The sequence below is a fragment of the Nyctereutes procyonoides genome, unplaced genomic scaffold (genome assembly GCF_905146905.1).
Source record: "Nyctereutes procyonoides isolate TBG_1078 unplaced genomic scaffold, NYPRO_anot_genome, whole genome shotgun sequence".
Classification (NCBI taxonomy): Eukaryota; Metazoa; Chordata; class Mammalia; order Carnivora; family Canidae; genus Nyctereutes; species Nyctereutes procyonoides.
The window spans coordinates 33148959-33166599 of NW_026575159.1; the positions used below are offsets into that span (position 1 = coordinate 33148959).

Below are 17641 nucleotides of genomic sequence, written 5' to 3' on the forward strand. Positions count from 1 at the left end.
CCCGAGGCACCTGGAGCGGGTGCCCCCGCGGGAAGAGGGGGCTCGAGGCGCTTGGTGGGGGGGCTCGAGGCACCTGGAGGAGGGAGGGTGCGGGGGTGGGGTGGGGGGTGGGGCCTGCGGGAGCCCGAAGCACCTGGAGGAGGTGGGGGGGCTCGAGGCACCTGGACGGGGGGTGGGGGGGGGAGTGGGGCTCGAGGCACATGGAGGAGGGAGGAGGGGGGACTCGAGGCACCTGGACGGGGAGGGGGGGGCTCGAGGCACCTGGACGGGGGGGGGGGGCGAGGTACCTGGAGGAGGGAGGAGGGGGATCCCGAGGCACCTGGAGGGGGGGGCCCGAGGCACCTGGAGGAGGGGGGGCCCGAGGCACCTGGAGGGGGGGTCCCGAGGCACCTGGAGGAGGGGGGTCCCGAGGCACCTGGAGGAGGGGGGTCCCAAGGCACCTGGAGGCGGGGGGGTGCGGGGGGGAGCCGCGGGAGGGCTGCCCGGAGCGCCGACCGCTTCAGCGCCTCGAGCGTCGGGAGCCGTCCAGTGAGGCAGGGCTGCCAGGCCCGGGCGGCCGCCGCAGGGTACCCAGACCCGCGTGCCCGACCCCCCACCTCGGGACGCGGCTCCTGTCGGACGAACAAGGCCCCAACCTCATTCTGCAGCGAGGAGAGCGAGGTCCACGGAGGGCGCGGAGTGGGGAGCGCGCGGGCCGCCCCGCCGCTCCGGGCTCCCGCTGCCGGTCCGTGCGGCCCCTGCCCGAGCCTCGGCGGCCCTGCGCGGGGACAAGACCCCGGCGGGAGCGGGGCGCCCCGAGCGCGGAGGGCGGGAGCGAGCCGGGCCGTCAGCAGCCCGCGGGGCCGCCAGGGGGCGCTGCTCCTCCGCCGCCGCGGGCACCCTGGGGCGTGGCCTCCGGGCTCCGGCCACCGCCGTCGGGGCGGGCGGCGCGTGCGCATTGTGGGCGCCCCGCCCCGCAGGGGCTGCTGGGCCCGGCGCCGGGAGCCGAGTGGAGCCGTGCGGCGCGAAGATGTGGCGGCCGGTGAGTTCCCCGCCCCGCGCGGCGCGGCCCCCGCACAGCCCGCCAGCCTCCGCCCGGCCCCCCGGGGCCCCCAAGCCGCCCGCGCCCGGGCCGGCCTCAGGGTCCCGGTCCTCAGGACAGGAACGCCTGGACCGTGCGGGGCCGCTGGGTCCCACCGACTGGCCGCCCGCAGCCCGCGGTCACCGGCCACAGCCCGCACCTCCCGGGGCACCTGGACCTGCCGGTGCAGCTCGTGTCCCGGGCCCGCCTGTGCCGCGGGCCTCGCACCGGCCGTGGCTCCGCAGTGACGCCCCGCGCCCGCCCGCATCGCACTGCGGCCCGGAGCCCTTCCTCCTCCTCGCGCGTTGGAGAGCTGAGCGGCTGAGGGGCTGAGGGGCCGAGGGGATGAGGGGCTGAGGGGCCGAGGGGATGAGGGGCCGAGGGGCTGAGGGGCCGAGGGGCCGAGGGGCTGAGCAGCTGATCCGCTGACGGGCTGAGGGGCCGAGGGGCTGAGCAGCTGATCCGCTGATGGGCTGAGGGGCGCGCCAGCGTTCCCAGCTTGGGGTTTCATGCGGGGCTAGTAGGCCAAGCCGTGTAGTCTGGGTGTTGACAGTACAGGTGTGTTTCTTTCTTTCTTTTAATTTTAATTGAATTAACATATAGTGTATCATTAGCTCCAAAGGTAGGGGTCAGTGATTCACGAGCTACACGCAGCGCCCAGTGCTCATCCCACCACGTGCCCTCCTTAGTGCCCGTCACCCCCTCACCCTGTCGCCCCAGCCTCCCCTCTAGTGACCCTCAGTTGGTTTCCTAGAGTTATGAGTCTCTCGTGGTTTGTCTCCCTGAGTTCATCTTACTGTATTTTCCCCTCCCTCCCCCCATGATCCTCTGTTTTGTTTCTTAAATTCCACATATAAGTGAGGTCAAGGCATAATTGTGTTTCTCTGACTGACTTATGTCGCTCGGCATCATACTCTCTAGTTCCATCCACGCTGTACAAGTGGTAAGATTTCACTCTTCTGACGGCTGAGTCACACTCCGTTGTATACATAGGCCACGTCTTTACCCTTCATCTGTCGATGGACATCTGGGCTCTGTCCACACTTGGACTCTTGTGGACGTTGCTGCTGTAAAGGTTGGGGTGCAGGCGCCCCTTGGAATCACCGTGTCTGTGTCCTGTGGATAAGTACCCAGTAGGGCCGTTTCTGGGCCATAGGGTAGCTCTACATTCAGCCCCTTGAGGGCTCTCCTCACTGCTCTCCAGAGCGGCTGCCCAGCCTGCATCCCCACCAGCAGGTCAGGGGGCCCCCCTTTCTCCTCATCCTCACCAACCCCTGCCGTCTCCTGACTTGCTGATTTTAGCCATTCTGGCCAGTGTGAGGTGGGATCTCGCTGTGGTTCTATTTGTATTTCCCTGATGCCGAGGGATGTGGAGCATTTCTTCATGTGTCTGTTGGCCACGTGTAGGTTTGCTTTGGAGAAACGTCTGTTCGTGTCTTCTGCCCATTTCTTCACTGGATCATTTGTTTTTTTGGGTGTCAAGTTTGAGACGTTCTTTATAGATCTCGGATACCAGCCCTTAATCTGATAAGACATGTGCAAATACCTTCCCCATTCTGTAGCTTGTCTTTTGGTTTTGGCCACGGCTTCCTTTGCTGGGCCGAAGCTTGCTTTCTTGATGAAGCCCCAATAGTTCATTATTGCTTTTGTTTCCCCTGCCTCTGGAGACGTGTCTAGTAAGAAGTTCCTGTGGCCGAGGTCGCAGAGGTTGCTGCCTGTGTTCTCCTCTAGGATTTTGATGGATTCCTGTCTCACATTTAGGTCTCTCATCCATTTAGAGTCTATTTTTGTGTGTGGTGTAAGGAAATGGTCCGGTTTCATTCTTCTGCACATGGCTGCCCAATGTTCCCAGCACCATTTGTTGAAGACACTGTCTTTGTTCCATTGGATAGTCTTTCCTACTGTGTCAAAAGTGAGTTGGCCATAGAGTTGAGGGTCCATTTCTAGGTTCTCTATGCTGTTCCATTGATCTATGTGTTTATTTGGGGCCATTACCACACTGTCTTGATCATAGCTTTGTAAGACAGCTTGAAGTCAGGCATTGTGGTGCCACCAGCTTTGGTTTTCTTCTTCAACGTTATTTTGACTATTTGGGAGTTTTTCTGGTTCCAAGGAAATCTTAGGATTATTTGTTCCAGCTCTGTGAAGAATGTTGATGGGGTTTTGATAGGGATTGCAGTGAACGTGTAGATTGCTGTGGGTAGCATAGACATTTTAACAATATTTGTTCTTCTAATCCCTGAACATGGAATGTTTTTCCGTTTCTTTGTGTCTTCCTCAATTTCTTTCAAGAATGTTCTATAGAGTACAGATCCTTTACCTCTTTGGTTAGGTTTATTTCTAGGTATTTTATGGCTTTTTGTGCAATTTTTTAAAATTTATTTATTCATGAGAGACACAGAGGGAAAGAGAGAGGCAGAGGGAGAAGCAGGCTCCATGTAGGGAGCCCGACGTGGGACTCGATCCCGGGTCTCCAGGCTCACACCCTAGGTGGAAGGTGGCACTAAACCACTGAGCCACCCGGGCTGCCCCATTTTTTGGTGCAATTGTAAATGGGATCGATTCCTTAATTTCTCTTTCTTCTGCCTCATTGTTAGTGTAGAGAAATGCAATCGATTTCTGTGCATTGATTTTCTATCCTTCCATGTTACTGAATTCCTTTAAGAGTTTTAGTTTTTGGGTGGAGTCTTTGGGTTTTCCACATAAGTGCAGATGCATTTCTGTTAATTTTTGTGGCTTGCGATGAGCAGATCCCTTACACAAGGGTGTTTTATGGACTGAAGTGAGGCAAGGTTAGTGTGAGAGGCAGGCGGATAGATACTGAATTGGCTTTAGCACAGCACTTTACAGCTTACAAAGTGCACATATTCAGGTCACTTAATCTTCCCAACTGCCCTAAGGATCGGGCAGGTAAGTTTTAGCTTTTTTTTTTTTTTTTTTTTTTAAGTTTTAGCTTCTGATGAGCTGCTCAGAGTGATAAGGGGAGCAGAGTCCAGTAAGTGTCTGAGTCCTGATGATGCCAAGAGGGTCATAGACCCTTGGAAAAGAAAAGGGCCGGGTATTCATGGTCCTCTGGGCCACCTCCCCTGGGCCCAGATTCCCTCCCAGGCTCACTTCCTACCTGTGGGAACGTTTCTGTGCCTCGGGTTTCTGTGCTACTGAAGTGCTCAGGGCAGCTTGAGCCTGCCAGTAAGCGGCCCTGATTCTTGTTACCTCTGTACTTCTTCTGGTCTGGGCCTCATCGTGAGACGCAGCAGGTGCTGCTTTAGTTTCTCTAGTGCTATGGGCTGGGTCTCCTGCACTGACCTTTCATCCTCTGATGTGCTCAGTCTCATCTACAGGGTGGTGACCTTTGTCATATCTATTTGAGTCTCACTACTCAGAGCCTTTGTGTGTGAGTGTGTTTGCTACTTTGTAGGGTGTTAGCTGGGTTCCAGATGAGCGCTCTGTTTCTGCAGACAGCTGTGCACACACTCTAAGAAAGCATGAGAGGCTAGGGTAGAGAAGGCCCATTTCATCTGGTCCAAACTGGAAGGCTTTGAAGTGGTAGGTGTGGAGACAAGCATAGGCTCGGGCTGTCCCAGGCAAGCCAGGGCATGTGGTCATGCTGGTGGAAGGCACTGGTGTGTGGGGGAGCGGCCTGGGGAGCCGCAGCGCTCTCTTTGCCTGTTTGCTGGCATGCTCTGGGTTTGATCTGAGATATGTGATATATTGGAAATTGCCCTGGACTTGTCCCTGGAAGATCGGGCTACAAGTTCTTCTCATATTTATAGTCACATGACTTCTTCAGGCTTCAGGGATGTCTCTTGGGTGGTGGAGATATTTTGAGGAGCACTGGCAATCCCAAACTGGAAGGAGGCAGGACGTGAATGGACCTGCGGACCCTGGCGGGTCTCTGGAGTTGTCAGCATGCCGCCTTATCCTTGGGGTCCTGCCCAGGGTCGGGCTGCTGCCAGGTCTTACCTGAGCATGCACTCCTGCGTGTCGCTCACCTTGCATCCAAGGCTGGGCCACGTGGGCTCTAGTGCGTTCTGTGCAGAGATGTGCAGAGATGATGGGGGGCCCTGCACAGTCCAGGCTACACTTACAGTCATGCTCCTGTATGGCGGAGACCTCTGCACAGGTGGGGGGAAGTGCAGAGATGATGGGGGGCCCTGCACAGTCCAGGCTACACTTACAGTCATGCTCCTGTATGGCGGAGACCTCTGCACAGGTGGATGGGGGGTGAGAGAGGACTGCTGGGTTGGGGTCTGGCGCTGTGTGGGCCGTCGGGGTCTAGGACCTTTGTTACAGGAGCATGAGTGGAGAGTCGCACACTGTGGGAAATGAATTAGGCAATGAGACGCCATCGAGTCCTCACTGCTGCAGTGGCATCTGCGAAAGCAGAAGCCAGTACTGGGGACCGCAACCGGGGCTCTGACCTTTCTGGCCTTGCCCCCTCTGAGGCTTGGGGTACAGCCAGCGCCTCATGCTTCAGTGTAAGATAACTCAGAGTTAGCATTCTCTCTGCTCCATCTGGGGGGCCTGGGGCTCTTGTGATGCTGAGGTGAGCCCCGGTCTTGGGGGCAGCCACGCCCTGGCTCCCGCCTCTGTCCTCGGGGCCTGACCTTTTGCTCTGCGTCTCCAGTTCATTAGCTTGCATAGCTCCTGGAAGTTTCCTTTCCTTGTGAATGCTAACATCTCAGGATAATCATTGTCCATCAGCTTTGGCCGTTGCCCTTCTTGTCCCCAGCGATGCAGCTTCTGGACATACGAACACCACTGCAACTTTGCAGCAAACCCTGCTGTCCTTTGACTTGCTCCTGCCCTTCTGCCCCAGTCAACTAAAGCATTTCTTCATATCCTGTATATAACCTGTCTCTGAGTTTGTTTTTTTAATTAATTAATTTATTTATTATTTATGATAGAGAGAGAGAGAGGCAGAGACACAGGAGGAGGGAGAAGCAGGCCCCATGCCAGGAGCCGGATGTGGGACTTGATCCCAGGACTCCAGGATCGCGCCCTGGGCCAAAGGCAGGCGCCAAACCACTGAGCCACCCAGGGATCCTGTCTCTGAGTTTTACACATGTTGGAAATAGTCTCTTTTGTGTTCTGGGCTAAATGCTTTTTTTCCTTTGGAAAAAGTGGTGGGAAGCTGATGATCTTTTAACATAAACAGTTCAATTTAATCTAGTAAGTATGGACTTCTTCATGTTGGGTGGAGTTGGCTTGAGGACACGGCTGTTGGCCGGGGAGTAAGGGCATGCAGACCAGCAGCTGGTGAGCAGGAAGGCCGTGGAGTAGCTGCTCCTTGACCCCTGCATACCCTCAGCGTGTCCATCTGCTTGGCCTGCCGTGTGGGCTGGGAGTTGTGCAAGAGGGCTTTGCAAAGGTCAGTCCTCTTGACCCCTACATTAATAGTACAGTAGTCCTTGCTTTGTAGACAGTGAAACAGGTATAGGGAGGGAAGTGGCTTGTCCTCACTGCACAGCTAATAGTTACCAGAGCCTCTGTTCCAATTCCAGGCTCAGAAGTCTGCATTCATAGTCTGCTACTTCTCAGCCCTGGCTCTACCTGAGTCTCTGGGGCTGCCCTGGGCACTGTCTGTGCTGAGCAGTGGCCTTTGTCTCCACCCATTCAGTGCCAAGAGCACCCCTTTCCCCAGGTTGTGACAACTAAGTGTCTCTAGACAGTGCCAGATGTCCTGGGCACACAGTCACCTCTGGTGAGTACCCCTGCCCTGCCGTAGCTGCCTCACCTTCAGAATGCCACCTTCCTAGGATGTGGAGAAGGAGCCCTCGTGTGCTGCTGTTGGGGACGCAAGCTGGTGCAGCTGCTCTGGAGAACAGTATGCAGGGTCCTCCAAAGTTACACATAGAGCTACCCTACGACCCAGCAATTGCACTGCTGGGAATTTACCCCAAAAACACAAAAACACTAATTCAGAGAGTTGCATGCACCCTATGTTTACAGCAGCGTTATCAACAACAAACTGTGGAAGCAGCCCAAGTGTTCATGGACTGACGAATGGATAACAAAGTGGTATATATACAGTGGAATATTATTCAGCCATAAAAAGGAATTAAATTTTGCTATTTGCAACAACACGGATGGAGCTAGAGAGTGATACTGCTAAGCAGAATAAGTCAGAGAAAGGTACCATGTGATGTTGCTCATATGTGGAATTTAAGAAACAAACAAGCAAAGGAAAGAATAAGAGACAAAGTAGGAAACAGACTTTTAGAGATGCTTGGGTGGCTCAGTCAGTTGAGTGACGGATGCTTGGTGAGACTGAGCTCCCGTCAGGCTCCGTGCTGGGCATTATTAATTAAATAAATAATTTTTAAAAATGCGTGACAATAAAAGTTAAGAAGCTTAAAATAGAATTGACAGTATACTAAAGTGTTTGCAACTGGGGGAGGCGATGAAAGTATTTGTTTTTTGTTTGTTTGTTTGTTTGTTTTTTTAAATATTTTATTTATTCATTCATGACAGACATAGAGAGAGAGAGGCAGAGACACAGGCAGAGGGAGAAGCAGGCTCCACGCCAGGAGCCCGACACGGGACTCGATCCCAGGTCTCCAGGATCTGGGCCAAAGGCTCTGGCCAAAAGCAGGCGCCAAACCGCCGAGCCACCCAGGGGTCTCCGATAAAAGTATTTGTATTAGACTATGTGAAGTAAGGGATTCATAGTTTAGTCGGTTCTGTAACCATACGAAGCTTCCTTCATGATTGCAGTTAACCGTATGTTTGTAAAGGAAACAGTAGAATAATAAAGCAACACCACCTTCCTGGCAGGGACCTGCAGTAGCACAGCAGACGTGTGCAGCTGTGATCCTGAGAATATTTAAATACGGGGTCAAGCTGACGTTAACGGTCCCAGTCAACTGCCCAGGTGCCCGCTGCCTAGACCCACCCATTATTAATGTCTTGTCCTGTTGCTTCTGTTTCTGTTTGAAACCATGTATTTTGTTGTCATTGAACCATTTGAAAGTAAGTTGTAGACATTTTGACACAATCTCTAAACGTTTCAAGGAGCATCCCCTAAAGGAGAACCTTGTCCCTGGCGCGGAGGAGCGTGAGAGGGGACTCCTGGCTGGCTGTCGTTCCCACCCTGCTCACTGTGCAGGAGTGCTTCCAGGTGCTTTCCCTCTGCCCGAGCAGCGCCAGGGCATCGTGTCTGTGCAGCCTCCCAGCCTATGACTGTCTTCCCACTTTTTTTCTTTGAATATCATTTAACTTCTTGTTATAAAAAATTGCAAATATTGGGGCACCTACATGGCTCAGTTGGTTAAGTGTCCAATATCTTGGCTTCGGCTCAGGTCATGATCTCAGGGTTATGGGATCAAGCCCCACGTTGGGCTCCCCACTCAGTGGAGAGTCAGCTTGTCTCCCTCTGCTCCCTCGCTTTCTCTCTCTCAAATAAATAAGTAAAAAAATTGCAAATGTTGATAGAAGCAGAACTGATAGGTGGCTGTGCCCAGCCAGTGTTCCCAACTCATGGATTCTAACGACTTTCTGAGGAGGCCTTGCTGTTTAGAGGAAGCCCCCACCCTGGATCCACTGGTTGGACGTGCTCGGGCTCACTGATCATGAGAGCTGAGCTCTGGTGGCCGGCAGGTGCCAGTGGTTGTCAGTTCTTATTCAGTGGGCCTGAGTTCTCGAGACGACTAGAATCCCAGCACGGCCCTCCCTGGCCGGAGTTTCGGGCAGCTGGGGTGTGACAGCATCGCCACCCTCCCCGGGTCTCAGGCACCAGCCATGGGCCATCTTGCCAGGTCCTCACACCTGCCTGGAATCCGCTTGGCTCTATCACCCAGCCCCCTCCTCCTGGGCTGCCCTTGCCAGCACATTGCCCACTCCCCGCAGGCAGCCCCAGGGCTCTTGGGATTCCCTGCCTGGCTCCAGCTTGCCTGCTGCTCACTCTGCTTGAGCACAACGCCCCCCATCTATGAGCGTACGGGATGTTTCCCAGCACAGGGGCTTCTCCCCACTCCAGAAATGCCGTGGGTGCTGCTGGCAGGCTGGGGGTGGGAGGGGGTGAGTGCTGGCCTGCTCTCCTGCACGGGAAGCCGGGGGCTCTTCTGGCCCAGGGGCTCACCTGTCTGCCGGCAGCTGCCTTTCTTGCCTCTGTGGGGTTTCCTTGAGGATCTGCGCCTGCTGCGCGTGGCCTTGCCGAGCTGTCAGCCTGCGTTCCCCGGGACAAGAGGTCATGGAGCCTTTCCTTTGACTTTTGTGTTGTTTTGCAGTCCTTGAAACTGTCTTCAGGGCTGTGTGCTTTGGCCAGAAAATGATTGGAAAGTCAGTCCTTCATTTGGTCCAGGGTTCATGATGATAATGGGAACATCTGTGCTGTGGGTCATGACTTAGTATGCACAACCTTTTTTTCCCTAAAAAGAGAATTTGTGGTTGGCAAATTTGTGCTTGAGGAACTCCTAAGACCTAATCAATCAGCTGACATTGGGAGACCAAGGTTGTCAGTAAGTGCAGGAGAGTCATGTGCCCCGTGGTCACTGGAGTCAGCCAACACGTGCCGTGGCCCCCTGGTGCTGCTGGCCGGCTGGCCACATTTTCTCCCTGACCCTCCCTGCCTCCTCCGGTCTCCGCCTCTGGGGCCCTAGCAGGTGGTCTTCCGCCTGACATCCCGACATCTTTCTGATTGTGTCATCAAGCGTTTATTGATCGTGCCTTTGGAAATTCAGAATGACTTCCTGAGGCTGCTGGTCAGTGGGCTGAGCAGCACAAAAATAGACAGCGATAGGTCTCAGGGTCAGGAGAGCGTCGCAGGCAGGGTCACAGTGCATCGAGGCAGCGGCTCCCGGTGCCCATGGCGTCGTTCTTGGATCTCAGCCTGCCCTCCAGAAGTGAGGTTGTCCTCGCCTTCCTGAGTCCGGTGCAGGAGCCTGGCCCCATGCACGGGCCCTAGAAGGGCTGACGTGCTTGGACAACGCGCGTGGATCCAGGGCCTAGAGCCTGCCCCCCGATCAGGCCATGTGACCCCTGCTGTCTGCCCCCTTGCAGTCACGGCTCTGCGGCTTCCACTCCGCCCTGCTGCGGAGCACACTGGACCCCTGGCTGCCGCCCGCTGCCTTCCCCAGGAGAAGCCTCAGGGTCCTGCCCACGAGGTGGTGAGTTCTCCCCGGCCCCAGGTGCTCCCTGCCAGGCAGGGATGGAAGACCTGTGTCCTGGGGCCCGAGGCTGGCCTTTGCGACCCGCCCCCTGCAGACAGATGCACCTGCTCCTTGGGGCGGTGCCCCCACGGGGCCCCCGAATTCTGGTGCAGGGCTCACTGACAGCAGCGGCCTGAGCTGTGTGCTCCGGGGAGAGTCCTGGACGTGGGGCGGGGGCGAGGTGGATGTGTCAGGAGGCCACGCTCAGGCCTGGCGCCTGTGGAGTGAGCGGTCTGAATGTGCAGTGCTGCTCAGTGACCTCGGGGCAGACATGTGATGGCTGGGCTCCTGCGGGGCTGTCACTGTAGCACCCGTCCCCTGCGTATCTTGCCCAGCTCTGCCGCCCGGCACTTTGCCACCCGGGGGGCCATCCTCACGGTGGACAGTGGCTTTAACTCTGCATGGTGTAGGAGCCCCTGGTTCTGTGAGGACCCCAGATTTGCCTGGGAGCTGCTTCCCGTGGAGCCTGGTGCCCAGGGCGTCCGTGGGGCTCAGGCGCAGTGCCCTCATGGGCCTCTGGCACCGGTGTTGGCTGCTACAGCTCCCTGGGGTGGGCCAGGCTTTGGCCGTGGGTGCCCCTTGCGCTGTGGGGAGCAGAGGCCTGCAGAGCCCAGGCCCAGTGGGCAGTGGACAGCGGGCAGTGGCCAGTAGCTGGACCACACACCTTGGTCTCTGTCCAGGCCCCTCCGACCCAAGCCCCTCTGGAGGAAGGTGCTCTCTGCCACGGCGATGGGGGTCCCCCTGCTTCTTGGAGCCCGCTATCTCACAGCAGAGCCTCAGGAGAAGAGGAAGATGAGGCTTGTAGTGGACGGCGTGGGGCGCTTCAGCAGGTAGAAGGGGCCAGGGGCTGGGAGGGGCTGCAGGGTTTGGCTGGAAACTTCCAAGCTGCCCTCCAGACATTCCACTGCCCCAAGCCTTGTGCACTGGACGTGTCCTCTTACCCGTCAGACAGCCGTGGCCAGCTGGAGGAGGAGAGCGGCGCCTGCGTCAGGCTTCCGCCCACTGGTGGGCCGCTGCCGCCTCCTCACCCCGACCCCCAAGGAGAGTTGGCATCCGGAGGGCTTTGGGGGAGGGGGGAGGACACCCTCCTCCGCCCCCACTGGACCTCACGGGAGATGGGTAGCGTGTGGTCAGTAACATCAAGGGTGCCTTCGACGGGAGGCGCTGTTTGTACTCCCCCCGTCTTCCAGCACAGTGTCCTTGGGGGAGATCTTCCTGTTGGGGCCCCTGGGACAGACCTCCCTGCTGTTGGTCAGATCCTGGAATCCCTACGGCCAAGAGCCAGCTCTTGGCTTTGGGGGAGACCTCAGTCCACCCAAACTCACGGTGGGGCTGGAGTGGGGAGCTCGTGGCCACCTGGGGAGGAGGCCCAGGCTGACCTCGTGGAGGGACTGCTCAGGCCGGGCACCTCAGACCGGTGCTAACAGAGGCCATAGGTGTCTGGACTGTGAGTGCTTGACCGCTTCCTGCTGGGAGGACACACCAGGCCATCACGTTGCAGTGGGACGTGTGGCCACCACGCACCCCGCTGCCCCTGTGGTGGGCTGGCCTCGGGCACCCGGTTGCCCTCGCGGGCAGGCCCTGGGCCATGAGCGCTCTCCCGCACAGTTGTCCGGCTCTCAGCCCGAGGTTGATGAGGGCAGAGCCTGGCTTGCTGTGGGGGGTGTGGCACGAGGGACCCACGTCAGGCACCGTGGCAGGTGCCCCCGTGGCAGGCGTGGCACCGCCTTCTCTGCTCCTGGGAGCCTGTATTTCTGCAGCGAGCCCTCAGGCTGAGCTGGGGCGGAGGGGTGCGGCTAGACTCTGCTTTTCCCAGCCTGTTGTCAGCCATGGGCCTAGCCGCGAGGGCCGGGCAGGACGGGCACACGGTGGCCACAGGGCCTCCGGAGCCAGGGGCTGTGTGCGTGCAGGATCCCGGGACGGTGGCAGGTGGGGAGCGGGACTTGCCCGTCCCCCGGGGGGGATGCTGCTTGAGGAGAGCAGAGATCAGATGCGTGTCAAGGCTCCGAGGAGAGCGGCGGGCAGTCTGCGTCGAGGCCTTCCTTTCTCACCCCCACCCCTTGTTTAATTTTCCCTTTTCAGAAACTTGTGGGCTGTTCGTTTTTTTTTTGTTTTTTTTTTTGGACCGTTTCTTTTTGTTTTTAAAGACTTTTTCATTTGGCAGAGAGAGCACAAGTAAGCAGAGCAGCAGGCCCGGGGAGAGGCAGGGTCCCCGCTGAGCAAGAGCCTGACTGGGCTCGATCCCAGGACCCTGAGGTACCACCTAAGCCACGGCAGATGTTTAACCACTGAGCCACAAGGGTGCCCCAACATTTTTCTTCTTGAACCCTCTACAGATAAGTTGTCATGAGGCCCCATTGTCCCTACAAGTTTGTTCCTAGACAAAGACATTCTCCATAAGCAGTCAGGACACTGGTGCAGGGATCCTGGGGGGCTCAGGGCGTGATCCTGGGGTTCCAGGATTGAGTCCCGCATCGGGTATCCACAGGGAGCCTGCTTCTCCCTCTGCCTGTGTCTCTGCCTCTCTCTGTGTCTCTCATGAATAAATAATAAAATCCTAGAAAAACAAAGAGACACCAGTGCATCATGAGCCCCTACCTACATGCAGTCCCCTGTCACCAGGCCCCCCAGCAGGAACCCTTCTCAGCACAGGGATCCTATGCCAGGCCCATCTCCAATGTCTTGCACTCTAGAACAGTCCCCGTGTCTCCTTGGGCCTTACAGCTAAACTGGAGGTCAAACGTTACGCACCCAGGGCTGTCAGTTTTGACGGTTCCCTAGGATGAATCGCAGAGCTCAGGCCCGTGCTAAGCCCTGGACCGGGTGTTACCATAGTAGAAACACAACCAGTCAGTGAGGCCAAGGATGAGATGCGCAGGGTGAGGCCCCGCCAGGGCCCCACAGTCGGGTTCCCCGTCCTCAGAGACCCTGCACAGCCCCGCTTCTGCCGCAATCGGTGAGCTGCGTGTGCACGGCCCCAGGGGCACCTCCTTACAGGAGGGATGGGGCCGTTGTCCTCCCTCCACGGCTGGGCTCATCTCTGGGCCGAGCCCCAGGTCCCTAGTCCCCTGGCCAGTCTTTCTGGTGATCTGGGCCCATCACTCAGGAAATCCCCGGGGTCCCAGAGGCCACCTGCCTGGAGGTGGGGCAAAGGCCAGGCCTTCCTCGCTGGGTGGTCGCCCTCCGTGACCCGGTGACCTTGCCCCCCCGGGAGGCTGTAGGCCGGTGATGTACATCAGGGGGCGGCAAGCGATGGCCAGACGTGCCGCTGCCTGTTTTATACGCGCGGCTTTCTGGGACCCGTGCTCCATGCAGTGTCCGTGATGCCTGCGGCTGCTGTCACAACAACAGCAGGGACCGTGTGGCTCACTAAGCCCAAAATATTTACCATCTAACTTTGTAAAGGAGAATTCTGCTGACCTCGACCTCTTCTGGGGCCCCTCAGTTGGGTTTGTGTGTGGTTTGCTCCTGGCCACACTAGCTGGCCGCATTCCAGTCTGGAACTGTGTCTCTTCTCCCCACTTATTTGAATCAGGCTGGACTCGTGGATTTTTCACTTGATTCTGTAAGTTCCTCTCTGTTGACATCGGGTATTTTTTTGTTGCTGGCGGTCTAGGATTGGCTAGTGGGAGCCCCTTCAACCGGACTTCTGTGATCCTTTGCTTTCCCAAGTTTTTATTTAAATTCCAGTAGTTCACATACACTGTACTGTTAGTTTCGAGTGTAGATCCTTTTCTCTCCATTTTCTCATACAGAATTTACAGCCACGGAGTTGGAAGCACTGCAGTGAACCACGTTTTGCCATCACATCTTTAACTCCCGCTCCCCGAGTCCTTTCACTGTGTCTCCCGTTTCTGGAGCATTTTATTCCATTTTGTACTAGGAGACATTCCAGGGCTCATCTTGTTCTTTCCCATGCCTGGATGCAGCCATCCTCCAGGGAGCCTGGTTTCTTGGGGTGGAGAAGGGTCTTGACCACGATGGGGTGTTGGGGTGCTCGCTGCCCCGGGTGCACCCGCAGGCCCTGCACAGACTAGGCTGAGGGGGTGCGTGGGCCTGCGGCCGTGTCTGGCCATGCGCCCCACACCTTGCACTCACACACTTGCTGACAGAGGTCGTTCTTCTTTACTCCCTTCCTACAACTTTCTCCAACTTGGGGAACCCTGGCTCCCCTCGTCTGCAGTTTAGTCCTGACCATCACCAAACACAGTACCGCCGCCGCCCCTCCGCAGGCCGCTATTACCTCTTGGGCTGAATTACCCAGGACGGGGGGGGGGGGGCGCTATCCCCTCCCCCCCACCGGGGAGCTCAGGGCACCCATGTCAGGTGGGGATGAGTGGGCAGAGGCTGCCTGTGGAGCGTGGCTTGGCAGGTGTGCGGCAGGCTGACCTCGTCACCATGGGGGCCACACATGCCCGGCGGGGGTGGGGGGGTTGCGGGCAAACCTATGCAACACCCGGCAGGAAGCTGGAGGTCTGGCTCCCCAAGCGGCCTCCTCGAGGCGCAGGAGCCCGAGGGCCTGCAGCTGGGGTGCTAGGGGCCACCCCTCCACTCTCCGGCCCCGGGGCGGCCTGGCCACAGCCTGGTGCATGGGGCTCCTCTGCGAACGGGGGCTGCTGATGGCAGCCTGGTTGGCAGGGCCCGGCCCTCCATCCCGGGTGCCTGGTGGTGCGTGTTCAGACACAGGGCCGCCCGCTGTGTAGACCAGGAGCTGGGACTGCCCCGCTGCCAGCGCCGGGCAAGAGCAGGAGCTAGAGCAGCCCGCCGGGCTACCCTGGGCCCGGCCGCCCCCACGCATGCCCCCTCGGCGCCATGGCCTGGCCCGGGGTGGCTGAGGGCAGCCTCCGCCAACAGGTCGCTGAGGATAGGCCTGCAGATCTCCCTGGACTACTGGTGGTGTGCAAACGTCGTCCTGCGAGGGGTGGAGGAGGTTTGTCCCTGCACCCTAGCCCCGGGGCACTGCGGGGGGGTGGGGCAGCGGGCGGGTGTCGGGGGCCCTGGGCAGTGCCCGCCTGTCCCCATCCTCCCATCCCTGTCCTGTGCCTGTGGTCAGAACAGCCCGGGGTATCTGGAGGTGATGTCAGCGTGTCACCAGCGGGCGGCTGATGCCCTGGTGGCCGGGGCCATCAGAAACGGAGGCCTCTACGTGAAGCTGGGCCAGGGGCTATGCTCCTTCAACCACCTGCTGCCCCCGGAGTATATAAGGACCCTGCGTGTGCTGGAGGACAGAGCCCTCACCCGGGGCTTCCAGGAGGTGGGTCCCGTGCTTGGGCTGGGAGCCGGGGTTCCTGGCAGCGCCCTGCCCCCCCACTGCTTACAGAACCCTCTCCTGCAGGTGGATGAGCTGTTCCTCGAAGACTTCCAGGCCCCGCCTCACAAGCTCTTCCAGGAGTTCGACTACCAGCCCATCGCTGCCGCGAGCCTGGCCCAGGTGCACCGCGCCAGGCTGCACGACGGCACCGCGGTGGCTGTGAAGGTATGTGGAGGCCCGCTCTGTGCCTGGGCGGGGGCTAGGGCTAGGGCTGGGGTGGCCTTGGATCCTCCCCGCACCCTTCCCAATGCAGGTGCAGTACATCGATCTGCAGGACCGCTTTGACGGGGATATCCACACCCTGGAGCTCCTGCTGCAGCTTGTCGAGCTCATGCACCCCAGCTTCGGCTTCAGCTGGGTGCTGCAGGTACCACCGCCCAGAGACAGGCTGGAGCCGATGGGGGGTGCACATCGCGTGCTGGGGTGGGCTGCTCCCCGGCCCGGACCCCCCAGCTGCCCCTGTGGTCCCTAGGACCTGAAGGGCACCCTGGCCCAGGAGCTGGACTTCGAGAACGAGGGGCGGAATGCCGAGCGCTGTGCCCGGGAGCTGCAGCACTTCCGCTACGTTGTGGTGCCCCGCGTGCACTGGGACACGTCCAGCAAGGTGGGCTGGGCCCCTCCCGGGCGGGGACGCACAGCCCTGCCAAGCTCAGCCACTTGCTCTCTCCCAGCGTGTGCTGACGGCCGAATTCTGTGAAGGCTGCAAGGTCAACGACGTGGAGGCCATCAAGTCCATGGGGCTGGCGGTGAAGGATGTGAGTGCCGTGTGCATCGGGGTGGGGGGTCGGCGGGGGGGCCTGGAGAACAGGGCGATGGTGGTGCCGTGCTCTTCTCTACCCAGATAGCAGAGAAACTCATCCAGGCCTTTGCGGAGCAGATATTTTACACGGGCTTCATCCACTCTGACCCCCACCCTGGCAATGGTAGGAGGAGCCCCCCTGGGGGTGGAGGGCATGGGAGGGGGACGGGAGCCAACACACTGTGTCCCTAGTTCTGGTGCAGAAAGGCCCAGACGGCAAGGCACAGCTGGTGCTGCTCGACCACGGGCTCTACCAGTTTCTGGATGAGAAGTAAGCTGGCGGCGGGGTCAGGGGTCAGGGGCGGGAACTGGGGGGCGGGAGCCCCGCTGCTCAGCCTCACTGCTGGCCTCCCTTAGGGACCGGGCAGCCCTGTGCCAGCTGTGGCGGGCCATCATCCTGAGGGATGACGCCGCCATGAAGACACACTCAGAGGCACTTGGGGTGCGAGGTGAGGCCGGGTATGCAGGTGTGGGGACTCAAGGGGTGCCCGGTCCTGGCTCATGCCCCCCCCACCCCCCAGACTACTTCCTCTTCTCCGAGGTGCTCATGCAGCGGCCCGTACGCCTGGGGCAGCTGTGGCGCTCACACCTGCTGAGCCGCGAGGAGGCCGCCTACATGCAGAACATGGCGCAGGAGCACTTCGAGGACATCATGGGTGTGCTCAAGGCCCTGCCGCGGCCCATGCTGCTCGTGCTGCGCAACATCAACACCGTGCGCGCCATCAACACCACCCTGGGCGCCCCCGTCGACCGCTACTTTCTCATGGCCAAGAGGTGGGCACTGGCGGGGGTCTGACCCGGGGGTGGGGCCAGGGCCGGGGCCAGCCTCGGGCTGACCGTGTCTCCGGGCAGTGCGGTCAGGGGCTGGAGCCGCCTGGCAGGGGCAGCGTATCAGAACATCTACGGCGCCAGCCTCCTGCGCCACATCAAGGTCCTCTGGGAGACGTTCAAGTTTGAAGCGGCTCTAAGGTGAGGGGTGAGGAGGGGGCGGGCACCTGGGGCAGGGGGCCGAGCCCTGCTCCCCACCAACCTGTGACCCCTCCGCCCTCCCACCGCAGGCTGGAGACCCTATCAATGCGGCTCACCGCCCTCCTGGTTCGGCTCCTGGTCCGCCTGGGCCTCCTGCCCGAGACCCAGGGGCTCTCGGAGTTCTTGGAGACCTAGGGAGTCCCGGGGCAGGAGGGTGACCTCGGAGCTCATCCAGCATCGGACTGCCAGGGTGGCCACGGCTGGAGTGCATACCCCAAGACCAGGGGCACTGGGGCGGCTGCGGGCTCAAGTGGGGGGACGCCGCAGGGCTCTGACCACAGCCCAGCCAGGAT

The 17641-nt window shown here is 59.1% G+C and overlaps 1 protein-coding gene across 1 annotated transcript; it reads left to right on the forward strand.

Annotated features, from left to right (window-relative positions):
* The first annotated feature begins 947 nt into the window (after window positions 1-947).
* On the forward strand, window positions 948-17635 carry ADCK5 (aarF domain containing kinase 5). Its single transcript, XM_055313932.1, has 15 exons — window positions 948-1021; window positions 10061-10167; window positions 10890-11039; window positions 15064-15139; window positions 15263-15463; window positions 15545-15685; window positions 15774-15887; window positions 15993-16124; window positions 16192-16275; window positions 16362-16443; window positions 16512-16590; window positions 16677-16768; window positions 16841-17093; window positions 17172-17288; window positions 17378-17635. The coding sequence occupies exons 1-15, from the start codon at window positions 1010-1012 to the stop codon at window positions 17481-17483; spliced, it is 1746 nt and encodes a 581-aa protein (XP_055169907.1). The 5' UTR covers window positions 948-1009; the 3' UTR covers window positions 17484-17635.
* Window positions 17636-17641: the final 6 nt, after the last annotated feature.